The sequence below is a fragment of the Rhyacophila brunnea genome, unplaced genomic scaffold (genome assembly GCF_057557595.1).
Source record: "Rhyacophila brunnea isolate RB1 unplaced genomic scaffold, BYU_Rbru_1.0 scaffold_23, whole genome shotgun sequence".
NCBI lineage: Eukaryota > Metazoa > Arthropoda > Insecta > Trichoptera > Rhyacophilidae > Rhyacophila > Rhyacophila brunnea.
This window is the reverse complement of record NW_028232893.1, coordinates 9,148,759-9,170,445: the sequence shown is the minus strand read 5'-3', so window position 1 is coordinate 9,170,445 and position 21,687 is coordinate 9,148,759. Positions and strand designations below refer to the sequence as shown.

Here is a 21,687-nt window from a genome sequence, read left to right as displayed (position 1 = left end):
AAATGTTTAGAACAACCGATTTCAGGTAAGGTTTTTTTTCTCAATAGGTTTATCCGATAATCAATAATGAATATTAATTTATTTGTAACAAATGAAATGATTAGTTTAAAAACCTGTTCATTAATATTTTTTCAAGACTTACTCTATAGCTCACACAAGAAATTTCTAAATTTAAATTATCACAATTTAATAAACCAGAAATTAAAATGAAAACAATTAATAATTGCCAGTTTGATAAATCCAGTTTTTTAACAAATACCGACCTATCTATAGCCATAAAGTTCATATTATTGTATTTTTGATAATTTTCTAATATCATTGATTGTTTCGATTCTACGCAGAACCAATATGAAACCTTTTGGACCTGAATGCTAGCACATCAGTCAAGGGATTGACTGCTTTCTGTTAAATTACCTACACAAAAAATACTAATTTTTAATTAAAAAAGCCTTGTCTTTAAAATAATAGTGTTATCGTACATGTACAAGCTATATTTTTATAAATTCAATTCACTTGCTGTTAAGAATACAAATGCTAACTTTCAGCACAGTTCTTTAACAAGATGTAATTTTTTTATTATCCTATGTTTAAAATTTGATTAAAAATTGTCTATGTACTTATATTTAAATTCTTTCTGTTCACAACCCACACATTATTATTGTATTCTGATTTGAAATTTGTTGTATGGAATATTTATGACAATGAAAATTAAAAATGTAATTGAATAATATTAGATTTAAACCGACCACCCGCTTGTTTCTTGAAATGATCTAATTTTAATAAATATATGATTATTATAAACATAACCTATCTGTTTCAATTATTTGATATGCTTCATTTGTTACAATGCCAACACAATATTGAATGATGACATATTTTGTCGGTCATTATTGCATTTCGGTAAAAACAATCAATTCTACTTACGAGTAGTTCACTGCAAAACCAATTTAATAATATACAAACACAACCAATTAATTAAAAAACAACCTTTAAGCTTAAGATTGAAGGTGGGCAGATCCCACTTCATCCCCTGTGCAAGAAGTAGGCTATTATATTTATTGTCTATGGTTGCTATAGCCGACAGTGTTTAGATTGCGCCTGTTGTATCGCTGTGACCACTCTTACTTGTTTCCTGTCCAAACCATCAGATCTTACCTGTTATGTGATACATTAATGATATTTGACTTACACATTACATTATTACAGCGGTGACAAAAATTTTATATACGGTCATTATACACCTGTACACATGCATGGATTTACCGCAAGCAATAACGTATAAATTAAACTATCGCCATGATAACTGTTTTCACACAAAAGTGCTGACTGTCTCTCTAAATTCATTCTTCATAATGCCAAGTGTTAGAATTAAAATAATACACAGATACAATAAGAGTTTCTGAATAACTCAGTGTTAAAATGACAAGAAATAAATCAAAAATTGTTTATTTAAATGTTATTTAATAAAATATAAAACTACCCGAACATATTTTATTTTACAGATTGTTATCAAGCTGTTAAAACCTGTGATGTGATAATTTTGTCAATATGTTATTTTTAATAATAGTAGAAACCACCAATTAAACATGCTCACTGTAATAGACTGTAGTAATGCTAGACTGTAATACTTCCAATTTATGTAAGTAGTAATCATATCGAAACTATTACAAATACTCGATGACATGTTATTTAGAGAGATCAAGTGATTAACAGACTAATTGTATCATATTTGTGGTTATTGAACAATTTTTTAACTCCCATAAATAACAATTTTGTCACATAGTAGGTTTTAACACCTCCAAAAACTAGCTAACAAACTTTTTATGATATAAACATAATCACTGGATAAAGTAAGTTATTTATTATTACCTTGGAAACCGTCGAAGCATTTAGATTTATGTATATACAAATTTAGTGTACACTTTTTATGTTGAATCTTAACACCCTACCTCCACCCCTCGCCACTGCCCCCCTCATCATCACACTTCATCACAAAAACATGTGATATTTTTGAATCCCCGCCCCCAATTCATTAAAAAAGAAACCATTTCGTCTCTGTTCTGGCAGAACACACACTAACTGGACAATACTAGTTTTGAGTAATTTGACATTGAAGTTGTTAAAATCTTTGAAATGGTCTATCATGTGAGTTTATTAAGTATTTGTAAAAAGGATGACTTTAAAATAAAGACTGTTTATTTATTAAGAAGGTTTCCAGACGGTAAAGTTTGAAATAATGAACATTTTAGTATAACTAACTCAATATGTAATTTTTTCGAATTAGTGTCTTTTGCCAGAACAGTGACGATTTATTCTTTAAAAAAATGAGTCTACTTTGTTGGTTTTTCTACAACCCCTCTAACCTCCCATCATAAATAGTAAACCTCCTCCTCTTGGGGTGTGACGTTATAGATAGACAACCCCTAATGTAGTTACATTTTTCTCATTGATATTCCCTCATGAAATTTCCATAAAAAAAATATTCATTCATGAATAAAAATGTTAAATTTAATAGGAATGTATGCAATTAACATAAAGCTTTTATTCACATATCAAATGTGAATCAGGAAGTATTCGAGAACTCTTGTTATAACCGGAGCAGGGAACCGAACCAGAAATGAACCCGTTATGATTTTTTTCATTTGAACCCAACCTTTAAAACATGTAGGGGTTCCACAGCTCTGGTCAGAACAGGAACAATAATTCTTACATTTATAACACCCACAAACATGATAATTGAGTATTTTTCCACTTTCCATTAGTATTTTAAGTGTAAATTCTTGTTAAATCACTTATGCGGGCCGGGTACTTAGTGACTGGACATCGGCTGTCGTCGTTCAGGTGTCTCACTATGCACTTGTAGCAGAAGACATACCTGGAATAAAAATATTTATATCTGTACCTACGAACCAGTGTATTGTAGAGTAGCACACTCAAGGGGGGGTTTTCGCGTCCGGACCATCCCCAGGAATAAAAAAATAGAGTTTATTAAGGTTGATGGTAACACTCGCTAGGTTGTACATAAAAACTCGTCTCGACTGCAACACATCGAATTTGTCTATGCCTTTTCCTTGCATTCATAAAACTTATGTAACTTAATCAGCGTTGCCAGATAATTATTTTACCAAGTCGAAATTTTTACCATGTGAAATAAAAAAATCGGGATTTGGGAGCAAAAAGCGGGACAACCTAAAAAACTTAGTTCAATATTTCAAATGCTCATCTCTATAATCATAAATGGCACATCATAAACTACAAAATTCTTTAACTATCAAAATAATAATATTAAACAATATTTTTTTCGACACTCGCCAATTTGTACTGATTTGGCTGAAGATTTTACTTCCTTAAGAGTTTCTTTCAGCACATGTTGAATTGTACAAGTAATTCCGATTTTATTAACTTAATAGAACACATTCTGATTTTTCATCTGACCATTTTAAATTCATCTGATAAAATACCCATTCAGTAAAGCAATTATTAGATGTTGGTATGCTTAAAATAAATGAAATCAGCTTGAAAATATTTCTTTTTTATATATATATTTTCTTGTCTCGGGAGTAACTTGAATATGTCTTAATCTAAATGTCACGCCATCCCGGGGGGCCTGTTAGTGTCAGATCATGATAGAGCAAGAATGTTAAACGGTGGCGATCATATCATACCCAATATTTCCGCCTTCTTATTCTCTTAAACGCCAATACAAAATCGCTGTATCTTTGTCTGATACACAATGACATTTATTCATTTTGAGAAGAATATTGCGTTACATCATTATCATGGCTGTGTGCGAGGGAGAGACTTGCAACATGGCAGGCAGTTATGGTTTATGGCTATGTTCATGTTGAGATAAATTTCAGTGTGCATTACGCCTAATTGCGGGAAGCAACATTGCCATGTTAGTCACTGTTTTGTTTATCTGTCATTCTACTTTCATCGTTCTTAATTAGGTAGTTTTATATAACTTCGGTATTCTATGCATCAGGCTCTAAGGAAATATTTATATTAAGGTTGTACCTCAGTTGAGGCATGGTCTAAAAAGATCGTGGCTAGGCGATGCGCGGATTGCAGGTCGCGGGTGCAAATGACGCATGCCAAACAAAATATAATTTGTCATATAAATCCAACATACGTCCATTTTATGTTCTGTTTATTATTTTATTAGTAACAATAATAATATATTCATTGACATGTTTTCTTTTTAAAGTAAATGGGTAACGTTTTTAGTCATCTTTACACGATTTAAGAATTAATCCGCCCGTCGCCATCGCGAAACAAAGTGACCAAAAGAAAGTTTCCAGCTCGACGTTCTCTCTCAGAATGCGAGCGAGTCCAAAATTTCGTTGCGCCTATAGTTGAAATTTATTTGCCGTTTCACTGATGTATCATCACCTTAAGGAAATATCTTACCCCGATACTGGCAATGCTGTTGGTATTTTCCAAGTCTGTGGACATATCGGACACCTGTATATAACTTCGGTATTCTATTTGGAAAGTAAAAAATTCTAATTCTAGGCCCTAAGGAAATATTTATATTAAGGAAATATCTTACCCCGATACTGGCAATGCTGTTGGTATTTTCCAAGTCTGTAGACATATTGGACACCTGTTCATGTATTGCGATGCTCGAATGTCCGCCTGTTGGAATAGTCAATCATTAATGTACAACGTAATCAAGTAATAAAAAGAAAAGCAGTTGAGCCGTTTATTTATCAAAATCGATAAGCCTAAAAATGGTCAAAATCTAGCATATAATACGTACACATTTAAATGTAATTATCTATAACTTGTACAATCTAACAAAAACGAGTGTAATTTTTTACAATGATAATTAAATTGCTACATAAACCAGTAAATTAAAATGATAAAAACAAGTGGTAATAATAATAAAAATCCGTAGGTAAATTAAAAAGAATTTGACATTAAAACCAATCATTTAAGCTTAAAACCTTTATTTACCATGAACTGTGTACATATTGGTATATTGAAATAGATAGGTACCTCATAATATGTAAAAACAAATAGTGATTTATATGGTTTTCTCTGCACATAAGTATGTAGTACGTATTTAGATAAATGTGTAATAATATTTACTTTCGGAGGCTCTGGGATGGGCAGCGTGGTGGCTTCCATGTGCGGCCCTCTATCTTCCCACCACTTGAGGAATTGAATGAAGAACGCTCCGATTTCCATGGAACGCACTATTACAGTTCCGACCATTCCAAAAGTCACTCTGGCAGAACTGAAAAATCAATATTATAAGTATTTGTGGATTTTGATGAAATGCCAGCACACTAGGAGTCTCCGTTAATGGTTGCATCCAGAGGGTCGGAGAGATTTTGTGATACTTTCAGGGACGTGTAAACGTCAACAATTTCCTGTACCCGGGGTTCTCCATTAACCCTTTATAAGGCAAAGGTCAAAAACGGTTTATTTATCGACCACCGCATTTATGAGCTATAAGTCATACACTAAACATGGAAATATCAATCTTAGTGCTTCAAGACGTTGTCGAGAACGTTCTCTGGTTACGAAATAAACCATCTAATATGAAGTGTACGTCAAGCGCTCGCAAAACATTAATTCAACGATTGGTCGATGTATCGGCCATTGCGCGTTTGCGGTCACGACTCGACGGATTCGCGAGTGACACTTGACTTTGCAAGTCATTTTTTTCCCATTTATATTTTGTTTTGTGAAAAAAAGGTATGTACATAATTATTTATTATGCATTTATTTATCGATTTACATTATATTTTTTACTTGGAACTTTAATTGGAAATAGAATGATGAAACAAGTAGTCTATTTACTCATTTCATCATTCTTTTTTCAAGCGGGAAATATATAACCTCAAATTTTCAATTTGCACGACTGACTTCTAGAATTATTTTAAACATAAAAAAGCGGTTTAGGCAGCAGTGCATAGGTATATTTTATTGTGAATATAGTATACTATCATGAATATATTTTATTTTTACTCAAAATATTTGGGATCGGAAAAGTTTTCAAAATATCCGTGAAGAAATGGTGTTTTTTTGTTAGTTGTGCATCAATTGAATGCTAAAATACTCAATTACTATCAATATCGCAACTTTCATGGGACTGTATTGCATTGTATTATATTTTACTGTAGAATCAAATCAAATCAAATTTATTTATTTTACATATAATGAACATAACAAATTATAAATTCAAAGCGTTCATGACATGACATAAAATAAGTGTTATTAATTTTTAAAAATAAAAATACAGAGAATAAGTAATAAAATAAGAAAATAAATAAAATAAGTAACAAAATAAAAGTAGATGGCAGCACACAGAATGAACTTTGATAGACCCTATCTTAAAAACTTATAAAACAACGTCCACCTAAATTCACCCTCACGTAAGTGGAATATATCAATATCCGAAACAATTTAATTAAACATGGTTACTGCCCTCCCAATTGGCATTACTAATGGCAGGTTAGTTCTGCACCGTGGGAGAACAAACAACGGATGCCCTCGATTCCTAAGGTAATTATCAGAGACACACAAGCCAACACCACCAAGAATGGCAGAGTTCACATTAACGCCGCATATAAGTCTGAAAAAATATGTAGCTAAATAAAGATCCCTTCTAAATTTTAAGCTACAGTATGTAAGCATCCCTAAGAGAAAATCAGTCCGATAGAATCACGAATAATATCCATACAGCCGAAAGTAAAGGAGTCTTAAAAATTTCTTTTGGACTCTCCACCATAATGTCGTACTTCAACTAATGCGGGGCGCAAACGATAGACCCACTCTCAAGTCTGCTTCTAACTAAGGAGTTATAGAGAATTTTTAGTACCATAACATCCGAAAAGACGCAAAGGGAAGTACGCAAGACAAAGCCCAACATCTTTAGCGCCTTAGAAGCCTTTAGAAGTAACATCATCATCATCAGCCGAGGTCTATCCATTGCTAGATGAAGGCCTCCCCCATCATACTCCATTTTTCTCGGTCATATCGTAATATGGTAATGTTGTAGGTAGGTAGGTACTGTTACGATAATATGTTTTATTTTTGTTTCAGTTCATCATGAGTAAATCCAAGAAAAAAAGTTATCAATGTGCTTATTGTAGTACGGCTAGAGAGCCAAAACGCACATCTTATTTTTGTAAGCAATGTAACTTGCCGCTTGGCATACTATGTTTTGAAAAGTATTAAGTAAATGGGTGTAAAAAAAAATTAAATCGAATTGTAAATTTTCTTATGATTAAATAAATAATATGTACAACCATTATTTCTTTATTTTATTTGAAAAAAATATATCAAAAAAAAATACCTGAATGGGCACTGGTTGATAAAAAAAACCATCATAAATTAAATTAAATAAATTTTCCAAAATTCTGATAGATATTTTTTATTTTTATATTGAAATTGTTTTAAGATATTAAATATCTGATGTAAAATGATAGAGATCGGTTTGAAATGAAGAAAAAAAATGTTTTGCCCTATAAAGGGTTAAAAGTGAGAGTAGACTAGAAATTGAAATTAATAAAAGACTATTGTGCCACCCCCAAAAACAAAATTGTGACTCCCATTCTGGTTTGAAGTCTGTTGTATTGTTTACATAACCTACTTATGCTTTTATCAGCGTTTCAGATGATAATAATGGTCAATGTATTGCTTTTGGCTGTCTATATAAAACTGACAAGGGAGTATCTCTCCACGAGACGTTTTATGCCTGTGTTTGGCCCTGAAAATTGGCAAACAAATCTCATTGTACAATTAGTGTGAATTTCTCTTCAAATGAACCTGCAATGCAGTCACTTGTAGCTAACCTAATCATTAGATCAGAAGACTCTTTTTTGCCACAATTTCCGTCTCTATAAGTTCTTTCGACATATTTGATTTTGACTTACTTGATATTACCACTCCTCAAATCGCCAAAGAAGTCCGACCACGTTCTATCTTCAATTCCGGTATTGTTAGGTTGATAGTTTAAGGTGAGTGACGCGATTTTTAGCAGTGGCGAGTGACTGACGGATCTACCCGACATGTACGCCAAGTATTGAATCATGCAGACCGATTCATATAGAAAGTGGAACGATGCATGAATTTTGACAAGCAGCTTTTGATAGATGCCTTTCCAATTCTGAAAAAACAAAGGATAATCAAAGTGATGACTCAGTTACGATAGCATCATGATGAAACCAATAGCCAATTCACTGCAATCGATCAGGTATAAATTTATCATATCAGTTTCTTCAGTTCAGTCATCAATAACGTTGTCAAAATAACATAACTTAAAGAATGAGATTGGCGAGACTGTCGTCGCTTTTACGTGTAAACAGTTATTATCGCGATAGTTTAAAATACACACTATGGTGCAAGTAAATCCATGCATGTGAACAGGTGCTATAGTTCCTTTATTATCAGTATGTTTCAATACATTCCAAGACGAAGACCTCCTCAAGCTCAATCTACTCTTCTCAGTTCCTTGTAATGACTACAGGCGCTATATATCGAGTTAGATTCCCATTTAAACTCGACTTTTCAATGTTTTTTTTTAAATTATATTATTATGTCTTGAGTCATGGACACTGATTGCCTTTCATCGACTTGTATTGACTTTCAAATGTGGCAAAACATCCTTTATTGAACGTACATAATTTGGAAAAATGTCAGAAACATAGATACATATACCGTCAAATGGGGCGACATTGAAATCGAGGGGCTACTTTGATACTTTGAAAATGATTTTGAAATTGGCAACACAGTACCCACCGGAACGGTATAATTATAAGTTACCGGTCTATTTTAAAAGATATATCTATGGTCTACCTGTCAAACTACAAATACGGTAATTAAGTGTCCGATTTGTTGTATATCGGAATCCGTAAACATCAAGGTGAATTTGGTGTCTTATTTGAAGAGCTATAAAATGTGAGTACCCTTTTATTATCATCGTAGTAATCCAATGATTATTTAAATACTATAGTGATATCACTATTTCTTTTTCATATTTTAAATTCAAATTTATTGAGGTGAAGTACACTTTTGTGTAACATACTGATTTAGAGTATGGGGCGTCATTGATACGGGGTATCAAAGTCGCCCCCACACCTAATACCTATACTGAAGATGGTGTAGTTGCTAAATTTTAAGAATATTCTTGTGATTTTTTTTTAATTTCCATGTTTTTAATTTCAGAATAAGATGGTGCGACAGTACAAAAGAAAACTAAGTTCAAATTGTATGATTTTAAGTTTTATTGGTTATTTTGTATTGTAATTTTGGTCTCGTATAAAAATTTTCCTAGATCTTTGTTGTTTACCCTGTACTTTTTTGATAACATGATGAATAAATGCTATAATGCAAATCTGTACATTTTTTTGCTTATTTTTTTGATTGAAAATACGTTTTCACATTTTTATTTTATTTAATGTAGCTTGTAACTCCTGAAAAAAAAATTGAAAAAAAAAATGAAATATAGGGATGGATTTGAAGTCCCACATATAAACTAATGAAAGCATAAAAAAAATAGGTATCAAAGTAGCCCCACCCCATGGTGTGACTTTGATAGGGTACATTTTATTTTTTATTTCAATACGTATTCGTTAAAATTTCAATTTAATATTATTATTCGGTTGGTATTTATAATGCAATATTTACATTATTTTTTCAGTCTATTCCTATAGTCGGTTTTCAAAATATCGTAAATATAAAATCAAAATCGATCAAAGTCACCCCACTTTACGGTAGGCAAAAATCTTGGAAAAAATTGTACTAAATGGTACTCACATACAGTTGAACTCGGTTATTACGATCATGGAAATAGCTAGATCTCGGATGTAATGAGGAAATATTCATTGACATTTCAGTTTATGATTTTTTCCATACATTTATTCACTTTTATAACGAGCTTCTCAGAGGGTATACCGAGCAAAACTGTTAATGTGTAAATCGTTTAAAAACAACATTTTCGACCCTAAGCAATAAAATCCGATCGGGCAGTTAATTATACCGATGCCGCCGGGATCGGATTACATTTATGACACTAGTTAAGTGTCTAAGTACCTAATTGGTGTTTTCGCCGACAACATTCAAAAAGTATCCACGCATATGGTTGAAATTGTATGTAAAAAATCCAAGCTTTATGAAGTCAGTAGGTACCTACCAGCGCCGGCAGCTCATTACAATAAACAACTTCTTTTGTAATTTATGAATGCCATGCTTGTTCCGGGGATTTTTATGATGGTTTTCAGATTTTTTATGTTTTATGCTTAAATAGAACGTGGCATGAAAAATGTTATACAACAATATAATGAGTAATGCGTATAACGGTCAAGTTCAGTCAGTCCCATCTTCTTGGTAATAACCAAGTTCAACTGTATATGTATTGTAATCCATTACCATAAATATAGGTTTATGTCCTATTCGGTACAATTGTTTTTCTAATAGTTATGTTTCTGAGAAATTAAAAGTTTAAATGTCACATATAAGCATACTTTAGGAGTCAATCCATCAAGTTCCTGTAATTTGTACTTCTCCACCAGCTGGTCTAGTTTCTGCCTGAGGTATGGGAACACGACTAGCAGAAATAGCGAGATCTTCTCTTCTCTGGCTGGCAGGTGGCTGTTATTGAACATTTGCGACCTGAGTGGAAACCGCTGCAGGCCGTAGAAGGATTCAGCAAACGATGCTGCTGTAAAGAGTTTTAATTCAATGTATCATGTCAACTACCTCATGGAATAACACACTAACTCTAAATTATCAACTTTTCAGGAGAGCAAAAAAACCAATCAAAAAAATGTGTAGCAAAATCCGTTTATTTTATGCAAATATTATTTAAATTACAATTTATATCTTAAAAAATAATAACAATAACTTGTGATACCAACACAGGTGGATTATTGTTTCATGTTATTTAAGATATTACAAAAAATGTTGTATAATCATAACTCTACTATACTCTTACGAGTATTATTTTAAACAGTATTTTGGGTGTTCTTCGAGAAAAAAATCCAAAAAAAAATTGGCTGTGTGGAATTTTTTTCTATGCAACAATAACTCAAAAAAACAAAATACACTATTTTGAGTTGGTGTGTTATTCCATGAGAGTCGATGTTTATTCAGTTAAAGAGCACACAACATTACTAGATAATAGACAATTATTATTAGTTTGGTGATCAACGAGTCCTGTGAGAACAAGCATTGTCAGCAAAATCTGTGACATAAGAATCGATCGTGGAAATATTATTTAATTATTTTTATATACATTTTTCACAAACCATCGGCATATCAGTTAATGCTTAATTAGTACGAAACGTGGACGGCGAAAAATAAAATCCGTTTAGTACATACATTTTAGCATACAAATTTCACATGAATCTAATTACCATTTGCAAATAAAAACTTTTACCACAGTAATGTTATTAATATTTATTATGTTAGAATGCATTTATCCCAAGGCATGGGATACTCAGTGTAAGCATTATTAAATCGTGAGGAGTTCAATAAATAGACCATCACGATTGAAAAAATATCTCACTCCACATTTTATCTTGGTAGAGAACTGTCACTGTGTACCATCATGCCTCGGCCAAAAATATCTATGTCGCTGTTATCATTTTATCATTGTATCACTGTACTTGTGTCAATCCGTCAAATAAACACGCAACCGCTCTCAACAAACATACTTCAGTTCTTCACTAATCTTCTCATCACACCATCATCCACTTACTTAGAAAATTATAACAGCAAGCAATGTTTTAACACAATGAAAGACATATAAAACACTTATACTGCTGTCAAGTGCGATAGACAAAAATAATATTAATTTAATTTGGTGGCAATTAAAAAGGAAAAGATAAAAGACTCACCATAATGCCTTAGGTAATTATACTGCATGACCGTATTGAAGAGTATATAAATCTCGTCAAACCATTTTAATTTTTCATTAATTTTAATTTTCGTCAACCAAATTTTCTACGATTGCAAGATATGCTTCCATTATTTTTTAAACGAGGATGTCAGCACTAACGAATCGACTGAATCGTCTGGTTTGTGGAAAACTGACATTGCTCTCAAAAGTTGTAATATTCGTGTTCGTTCCTTCGTTTGCAACCCTTTAAAATGTGCCGCCCCTAAGCATGAACCGCCTACCACCACGGGACGTCACTGAGGATAGAGATAGGTAATGTTAGAGGAAGCCGGGACCCCTTCTGGCTATTTAAGATAGCACAATATTATATTGTTTGTTGATATGAGTGAAATTTTATTCTGTTATTTAATTTTCAATACAATGACACAAAAGGTCTAGGTAAGGGGGGGGCAAACTTTTTAGATGGAGGGCCAAATTCAAGAATTCAAAATGAGTGGCGGGCCGCAAGTAAAATACCATTTTTAGATATACACTATTTATTATCACGAAAAATAAACATTACAAAAAATTAATGAGAAGAATGAAACGGTTGTACATTTTTTAACATTTTTTTAAATTCAGGTGTTAATTTTGTAGTTGATATTCTCAAAACTGCCCATTTAGGGCATCGGCGATATTTGATCGTAAAGAATTTTTATTGAGGTTCATGATCGAAAATGTTTGTTCACATATATAGGTTGATCCAAAAATAACGAACATTTTTCTTGCATAATCTTTAAGTTGGTCGAATTTGTCTGAATTAAGGGCATTGTAAAATTTGGAGATTTCTTCACGACGATGCAATTCTCTTAAATCAGTGTCACACAGCAGATCAATAATCTCAAGTTGTAGCTCCGTCGGTACACTATCAATATATATTGAAAATGGATCGCGTACTATTGCTAAACTTGTCTCAATTTTTCGGAAGACACCAAATCTTTGTTAAAAATCGTCTTTCAGAGCTTTAATAATTTTACCATATTCTTCAAATTTATATTCTGATATATTCAGCAACTTCAAAGTTGGAAAGTGGTCCACGTTGTTATTCGATATTTGTCAAAGGAATAACTTGAGTTTTAATTGAAATCCATTCAAACTTTTTACCATATCACGGGCATATATTTTTTTTCCTTGCAACGCGCAGTTAAAAGTATTTAAGTAGTTATGTATAGTATTTAAATGTGTCACGATGTTCAACGTAGAAAATAGTGGTTACATAGTGTGAGACGAGATGCAAGGAAGACGTACTGAGATAATACATTTACGAAACAACAAATTCTTCAAATTTTAATCTATTGTCAATATTTCTTTAAAAATATAAAAAAGTTATACGTAATCAGAAGTACAATTAATGATGGCGGACCGCAAAAACTACCCGGCGGGCCACATGCGGCCCGCGGGCCGCAGTTTGCCCCCCCCCTGGTCTAGGTACTATCCATGACAAAATAAGTATCAATATGCCATCTTGTTAGGTGTAAAAGAAAGGAAAAAAAAACAATTAGTGTTAAATGTTATACAAAACAACCTTATCAACTAAATGGTTTACATCCCTTATCAGTTATCTTAATCTTAACTCAGATAAGAAACTGTAAGGGCTCCAAAAAATAAACAAACAATGATAGTAATTTAGCACAAAAGTTGTGGTCAAATGAGATTTAGTGCTAAAAGCAAAAAATGTTAAAGTCTACAGTGTGCAAAAATTTCCCATGCAATTCAATGGTTTGATTTTAATATAAATACTTTCAAATCACAGACAATGGTATCATAAGCTTTCTGTGCTTCAAACAGTTTAAGTTTTGCTAAATTCAGCGTTTCGTTGAATCGTTCAGCTCTCTTTCAAAATGGCAGCCAAGGCAGTGTCTAAGGAAAAGAATTTGAAAGATCTTCTTCTGTTGTTCGACAGGCCTACTGAACCCATCTTCACTCCCAAGGGTGACGATGAAACCATTTTGAACATCCCGACTGAATATTTGGTGAGTTTTATTTATTTTCAATCGATTTAAATATTTCAATTAATGCTTTGATAAATTTTGTTTGACCTATTATAAAATTACTTTAAAAATCTTTGTAACTAAGTCCGTACATAATTAAAGTATTATGTTTCAGTTTGTTTTCTATAGTTTTGAAATACTGTACTGTCTTCATATCAGTGACGAAAGGTGGAAGTAGGTTGTAGAGATCTGACATAAATAGTGCACACCAAACTTTGTCACTCATACTTATTTGTTTTCATTGAACTTAGAATACAAATAATTGTAGGTGGTATTAGTTAGTTTTTTTTAAATTCAATTAAACCCTATGTAAAGCAATTTGATCCACTGCCATGAGAGAAGCAGAGGATTGAGAGGTGTGGAAAGTCTTGTTATCTCAGAATATGACAGAATTTCAAGGTAGTCAGTCATGTGGGAACGACAGAGAAGAAGAGATTTCCGGAAATTAAGTTTTCTTATATTCCATGTATAATAAATTCCATCTTCTCTCCGATTTCTTTTAACATTTGTTTATGATTAATACTGCCATTAAAATTCGTGTTTGAATATGTTGATAAGTCTAAAAACATTCATTCTCAGGGCAACTATTTGTAAGGTTGGTATTCTGTGGTAAATCAGGAATGTTTTTAAATTTTAGTTTGTTAAGAATTTACAAGCATTTTACTAAAATTTTAATTATCCAAAAACATAATAATCTGACATATCACAGAAAGCCAAACGTACAAATAGCTGCCATGAGAATAGATGTTTTTAGACATACCTATCAACATACAACATCATGCCATACACGGAAATAGTATTATACCTGTAACTATGACCTATATAGTTACTAAATTTTTAGCCATTCTGGAATAAAATTCCTGATGTTCTTAATTATTCAGTTGCAAGGCGACCTAGATGCGGTGACTTCCTTAGCCACCAATTTCGACAAGGAAAATCCGGACGCAGTCCATTTGGATATCTCCAATGTCCGGAAACCAGACTTGTCTTTCCCGAGGCAGCTGGGACTCATGAGTCCTTTCTCTCTCTTCATACCGCAGCACAAGAAGATGGCTGCCAAGCTTATTGATATATTCATGGGTAAGTAACACACAGACCTATTTTTTAGCAATGTTTTTATAAGTAACATTTTAAATACATACTTTTTCAACTATTACTGCAAACTGATTATGTAATGTATCATCATCATCAGCCTGAGTCTATCCACTGCTGGATGAAGGCCTATTCAAGCTGCTTCCACTTCTCTCGGTCCTGTACATTGCGTTGCCACGTACTTCCGCAGAACTTTATCATTTCATCGATCCAGCGGTCTCTAGGTCTACCTTGCAGACGTTTTGTACTTCTTGGATACCACTGGATGACTAGATTTGTCCAACGATTGTCTCTTCTTCGAGCTATGAGTCCTGTCCATCTCCATTTAAGGCTTTTAATAAACTCTATTACATCGCAAACCCTTGTCTGCTTCCTTATAAACTGATTCCTCTTTTTGTCATTTCGCGTTATGCCCAGCATGAACCTCTCCATACCACGTTGTGCTACTCTAAGTTTCTGGATCTCTCTTTTACTTAGGGTCCATGTTTCACACGCATATGTGATAACAGGAAGCACGCACTGGTTGAACACTTTGCGCTTTAGGCACAGTGGTAGGTCACTTTTGAAGACATTATTCAGGCGGCCAAAAGCACTCCAGCCTAGCTTTACTCTGCGAAAAATTTCATCAAATATACATCCATCTATAGACGTGTATCGATTGCTAATCTGCAAACCATTGAAAATCATTCTTTTGTTATTGAAATATTTTACGAACTGTCTTTAAAAACTTTTCAGCGGCTCGTGACGGAGATGAGTTGATGTCGTGGGCTGTGTACGCTCGTCCGAGGATCAATGCAGCTATGTACAACTACTCCTTGTCTGTGGCCATGTTGCATAGGTAATTAATTATTGTCTATTGTTTATATTTAAATCACATAATTCGGAAACACCTAATAGAAACAATCTTGAAAAAATATAAGTGCTGGGTCCACATGCAACTGATTTCAGCGAATGTGCTTGACCAATTTAGCCACCTGCACGAAATTAACCAATAACTATGCGTATATTTAAGTTAATAACTGTTGTGCCATTGTAAAGCAGAAGTCATAAAGATCTTGTATCTTGATCTATTGGTTATGGGTGTGAACTCACTATTTATGTGTTTAGATCCATGGTAAAAAAGAATTTTGTACTGTAGATAAATATTAAAATCACTTTTTTTCAGGGCTGACACGAAGAAAATCTACCTGCCCAATTTCATAGAGACCTTCCCGGATAAGTACGTTGACAGCCGAACCCTTGTAAAGGCTAGGGCTGAGGTCTCCGTTGGACCCAAAGGAACTTGGGTAATTAATTTCAAAACATTTAATCTTATTTAAATATTCCTTTATTTTTAATACACGAACTGGCAAGCCCATCCAAAGATACAAAACTTGTTAGGTAGGTACTTAATATATCGATTGAATCAACACGCAAATAGAATGATGTCAAAACACTTATTAGAACATTTCACAGTAAACTATGTAGAATGTAAAACTATGTATTATCCTGATCGCTAGGAATATGTTCATATTGATGTTTATATACTATGTAGGAGCCGATTAAAGTGCCCCGTGACAACACCGGTTCAGATACCAACATTGAACACCGAGTGGCATACTTCCGTGAGGATTTGGGCATCAACCTTCACCACTGGCATTGGCATCTGGTGTACCCCAACTATGTGACCGACAGGACCATCGTGGCTAAAGACAGGAGAGGAGAATTGTTCTATTACATGCACCACCAGGTTCTTGCTAGGTAAAACATTTATTTCACTAATATCACACGTTTCAGTCCTTCACTCAACTATGAATTTGATTACTTTGTCTATGTTTTTACAGACAAATTGCAAATAATAATTCAAAATTTGCTGTAATTCGAATAGTTAATGAAATTTCAAATTAATAAATATTTAGTGAATGTGAATTAACTTAATTTTTTGAGACGTGTAGAAAGGACACGTGTCTATAATCCCATAAAATTATAAGCCAACATTTCATACAATGTTTATTGAGTTTTTATGCCTCATGATATTATTACTATGGCAGTATCTGACAGGACGCAGATTTTTAATGACACACATTGAATGTAGAGCTCTTACTAAAATCGCTGTAATACCGATAATTTGAGTCGTAGTATTACATAATTATTCAAACAGATGTCACTGTGTGATTAATTTTTTAGATTATGCAAATCAATCGACAGTGGCTAGTAATTTGAGTTTATAGTCGGACGAGATAACTTGCGAAATTTGTATGTGCGGCCTGTCGAACACGGCGTCATAGAGTGAGAAAACTCGCTAAAACCGGTTAAATATAACAGTATTTGACTTTTGAAACGGCTATTCGGTAGTGAAAATTTTACTATATAACATTCTTTGTTTTCAGATACAATTTCGAACGTATGTCAGTCAACCTGAACCGTGTGAAACGATTGAGCAATCTCCGCGAACCGATCATCGAAGGCTACTTCTCTAAGCTGGATTCCCACATTGCTGGCAGAGGATGGCCGGCGCGCGCCGACAATACTGTTCTTCAGGATGTCATTAGGGAGGTGGATAACATCCGGTTGGATGTGGCTGATCTTGAGAGGTGGAGGGACAGAATCATGGAAGCAATTGAAGAAGGATTTGTCGTCAAGGTCTGTAAAGAAATGTCATGTGTCATGTTGAGATATTTTGTCTAAAATGGGACGACATATTTGTTCTTTGTTTCTGGGACAAAACTACTTGTGTAAGTTTTAATGCAGCTGAGATAATTGCATGATTTCATCGGAGTTTCGAAAATGTTGTAACATAGAAGTTCATTGATATTACTTATTTATATCAAATAAGTATTGATTACGTATGCTCTGACATGTTTTGACATGCTTTGACAAAATCAATTACTCCCATAAAAGAGGATAATTAGTACTCGTAGAATTAAAATGTTATTTTTGTTAAAATGTAATGTAAAAACTTTTGCCCCTGTCCCACAGATCTGTTGTTGAATGTATCACAACAACCTGCTAATATAAAAAATATTTAAATAATCTGAATTTAAAACAATTTCAGCCTGATGGTACACGAGTCGTTCTGAGTGAACAAGAGGGCATTGACGTCCTCGGAGATATTGTGGAGTCATCGACACTGACGGTTAACAGAGCCCTGTATGGAGATCTTCACAACATGGGACATGTGCTACTTGCTTTCTCTCACGATCCGCAGCATCTGCATTTGGTAAATATTGCTATCATTCTTATACTTTGAGGATTGACCTAGTATTGGTAGAAACTGATGACCCCTTCAAGAGCCATAAGTACCCAGTATAGCTTGACTAGTCACCGATACAATCACTGATAATGTCAGTATTAAAACAAGTTTTCGATACGTGAAAAATTTAATAAACACTTAGTTGCAATGTGTAAAGAATTATGGGAAATATTGACCAAGGACTACAGCAGACACTTTTGGATGCTACTGGTAGCAGTCACACGATGCAGACTATATTTCTTGTACTGATATGAATACCTGAATTATGGCTGTGACCTCTACCAACCACTGTTGGGTTCATACACCTACCAGTGGCTGTAATCAGATAAACGTGATTACTTCTAATCAGTCTAATTGTTAAACATTATTTATTGTTATTAATTTTAGGAATCGTTTGGAGTGATGGGTGACTTTGCAACAGCTATGCGTGATCCTGCTTTCTACCGTTGGCATGCGTATCTCGATGACATTTTCCAGCGATTCAAGGGAAGTCTGCCAAGATACTCCGCCAAGAGGGTAAGATTGCATTTCCAAATTTTTTCAGTTATCATATTGTTTTTCCCAAACAAATGCCAGTATCTGCATAATACATTGTTTTTTCATTTATTCACAGCTGGATTATGCGGGAGTCAAGGTCAAGAGTTTGGACATTAAACTGAACAGCGATGCGTACAAGGGAGAAGATGCCAGCACGTTCCAGACCTTCTGGCAGGAGAGCGACATCAATCTCTCCCGTGGTATGGACTTCACTCCGAGAGGCTCCGTATTTGCCCGATTCACCCATTTACAACACGAAGCATTCACATACAAGTGAGTTATATACACACGGGAAACAAGGCATTCTATTCTTATTAATGAATTCTCAAAATAATAATCGTCAGCATTGAGTTGCTAGATTGACTTTTTGAAAGTCTACCAAATGCAGGGGGGCGGTTAATTTTCATGGTTTATATTCATTTGTAAATCACGATAAAAATATAACTATTGAAAATAATGTATGCTTTCAGCTTTGATGTCAACAATGAGACCAACGCTGAAAAGATGGGAACGTGCCGCATCTTTATGGGCCCCAAATATAACGAGAGAGGGCAGCCATTCTTGATGAGGGAGATGTCGCAGTTGATGGTTGAAATGGACAAATTCGTCGTGTCATGTAAGCTTTGAAATCATAATATTTTCAACAATACAGTTGAATTTCAAAATAATGTTTGCGACCCTGTTTCATATTCAAATACATACTTTCTTGTGAATGTTTCATATTTTATGCATATAAAGAATAATCTGAATTAAAACTTGCAGTGAAACCCGGCATTAACACCATTACCCGTCAGTCTATCGACTCCTCGGTTACGATCCCATTCGAGAGGACGTACCGCAACCTGGATGAAGACCGTGGTGTAGCAGGATCGGAGAAGGAGGCTCAGTTCAACTTCTGCGGCTGCGGATGGCCACATAACATGCTTGTTCCCAGGGGAAAACCAGAGGGCATGCCCGTTTATGTGTTCGTGATGATTTCGGATCACACTACTGACAAGGTGATTAATAATGATATTTTTTTTATTCTATACTGACAACATTTAAGAATGTTATGATACTTAGTGTTGAAAATAATATTATATACGTTTGAAAAACGTCATTTAATGTCTGGTTGAATGTTATTGTTTTTTCAATAACATAATAATATGCATATTTGGTTTAAGGGCACAAAATGCGGTACAATCCATCTATTCAACTTCTAATTACCTCCCAAATTCTTTCAGATTGACCAAGACGAAGAAGGTGAATGTGCTGACGCCGCCAGTTACTGCGGCCTGCGGGATCGTCGTTATCCTGACACCAAGTCCATGGGCTACCCATTCGACAGGGCACCCCGCGACGGAGTCACCTACATTGAGAACTTCCTCACAGACAACATGAAGCTCTTCGAGACCAAGATCAAGTTTACAGAGAGGACCGTGCCGGCCAAGGCACCGTCCGCGCCTGCCGTCACGAGAACTGCCAAGAAGTAACTCACTCATAATGATTGAAACTGCCTGCAATTTTTCATCCTCACAACATTAACCGATATTAGCATTCTTTATTTAAAATTAATGACAGTACACAGTATATTTTTTTTATTATTTTTATGGCATTCAATTTTTGTTTAAATTATATTATCATCAACTTCATAATAATCAAAAAAAATTTTGTACAAATAGAAGGATCCTTATACGTTATTTCTGTCATGACATTTGAATTTATTTAGCAAACGCATGAAGCATCGTTTCGTTGATAAGCATCACGAACATGAACATCGCTCAGTTGCCATTACGATTTTATTATTCATGCAATATGGTGGCCATTTTTTTAATGTTCAATGTGATTACTTACTCGAGTGCAGTTATATAGAGTTTTACACAAATTTTATAGAATTTTTCAACTAAATCATAATGCTGTAATATAAAGTGTAGTATTACTAGGGGCTTATCTACTCAGTGACAGATTGTCTTTTTTTACGCTCTGCAAATTGGCAAATAATTGACATAGTAGAAGTGTGAAGTTTTCTTCAAAAGAGCTTGCAATGCAGTCACTTGTAGCTAATTTCATATGTCCTTAATGGTCCCTTTTTCTTCAATTTCATACATTTAACTCTTTCTATCTCTACAGGAGGTTTCAACATCTTTGATAATAACTCTTGTTTCTTGTAATCAAATCTTCCAATTTGTTGACAGTAATTTTATTTAATTCAAAATTCTTTATTCAAAATTCAAGACAGTAGAATTATACTTTTTTAATTTAGATTTATGGCATTCAGTTTTATCATGAAAATTAATTATTTCAAAAAAAAAAAAAATGGGCAAGTTACCTACATAAATCTTTTTCTGCACATTAATCATATGCCTACTTCACTCATTTTTTAATATAGTGACTTTCCAATGAATTATCCCGTATCTAACAATAAATATACTAAATTTGTCAATAGAATAATGCCATGAATTTTTCATAGGCTTACTCGGTCACTTGATCTGTCTGTCAGAGCTTCCAAGCCAGTCACCCAAAATATCCCAGTAGAAATGTTTAGAACAACCGATTTCAGGTAAGGTTTTTTTTCTCAATAGGTTTATCCGATAATCAATAATGAATATTAATTTATTTGTAACAAATGAAATGATTAGTTTAAAAACCTGTTCATTAATATTTTTTCAAGACTTACTCTATAGCTCACACAAGAAATTTCTAAATTTAAATTATCACAATTTAATAAACCAGAAACTAAAATGAAAACAATTAATAATTGCCAGTTTGATAAATCCAGTTTTTTAACAAATACCGACCTATCTATAGCCATAAAGTTCATATTATTGTATTTTTGATAATTTTCTAATATCATTGATTGTTTCGATTCTACGCAGAACCAATATGAAACCTTTTGGACCTGAATGCTAGCACATCAGTCAAGGGATTGACTGCTTTCTGTTAAATTACCTACACAAAAAATA

The 21,687-nt window shown here is 33.7% G+C and overlaps 2 protein-coding genes across 2 annotated transcripts; one reads left to right on the top strand and one right to left on the bottom strand.

The window, feature by feature from the left end:
* Nucleotides 1–1,462: 1,462 nt before the first annotated feature.
* LOC147069446 (peroxisome assembly protein 12-like) lies at nt 1,463–11,528 on the bottom strand. Its single transcript, XM_085950806.1, has 6 exons — nt 11,522–11,528; nt 10,479–10,675; nt 7,890–8,122; nt 5,095–5,242; nt 4,553–4,638; nt 1,463–2,875 (listed from the first exon to the last, which is right to left on the bottom strand). The coding sequence occupies exons 1-6, from the start codon at nt 11,526–11,528 to the stop codon at nt 2,767–2,769; spliced, it is 780 nt and encodes a 259-aa protein (XP_085806932.1). The 3' UTR covers nt 1,463–2,766.
* Nucleotides 11,529–13,734: 2,206 nt separating this feature from the next.
* LOC147069445 (phenoloxidase 2-like) lies at nt 13,735–20,217 on the top strand. The gene is made up of 12 exons (XM_085950805.1): nt 13,735–13,866; nt 14,766–14,964; nt 15,712–15,814; nt 16,142–16,262; nt 16,511–16,716; nt 17,346–17,598; nt 18,011–18,175; nt 18,596–18,724; nt 18,822–19,018; nt 19,216–19,361; nt 19,508–19,743; nt 19,969–20,217. Exons 1-12 carry the CDS (start codon nt 13,735–13,737, stop codon nt 20,215–20,217), a joined length of 2,136 nt encoding a protein of 711 aa, XP_085806931.1.
* Nucleotides 20,218–21,687: the final 1,470 nt, after the last annotated feature.

Bases quoted from the DNA above. Each gene is read 5' to 3' on its own strand.
- LOC147069446 (XM_085950806.1), bottom strand. The intron at 5,243-7,889 runs GTAAGTCAAAAT...TTGATTTTTCAG, and splicing joins TTGAGGAGTGGTAATATCAA to TTCTGCCAGAGTGACTTTTG. The intron at 4,639-5,094 runs GTAAATATTATT...CTATTCCAACAG, and splicing joins CCATCCCAGAGCCTCCGAAA to GCGGACATTCGAGCATCGCA.
- LOC147069445 (XM_085950805.1), top strand. From the start codon at position 13,735: ATGGCAGCCAAGGCAGTGTCTAAGGAAAAGAATTTGAAAGATCTTCTT. The intron at 18,725-18,821 runs GTAAGATTGCAT...ATTTATTCACAG, and splicing joins CAAGATACTCCGCCAAGAGG to CTGGATTATGCGGGAGTCAA. The intron at 19,362-19,507 runs GTAAGCTTTGAA...TAAAACTTGCAG, and splicing joins GGACAAATTCGTCGTGTCAT to TGAAACCCGGCATTAACACC.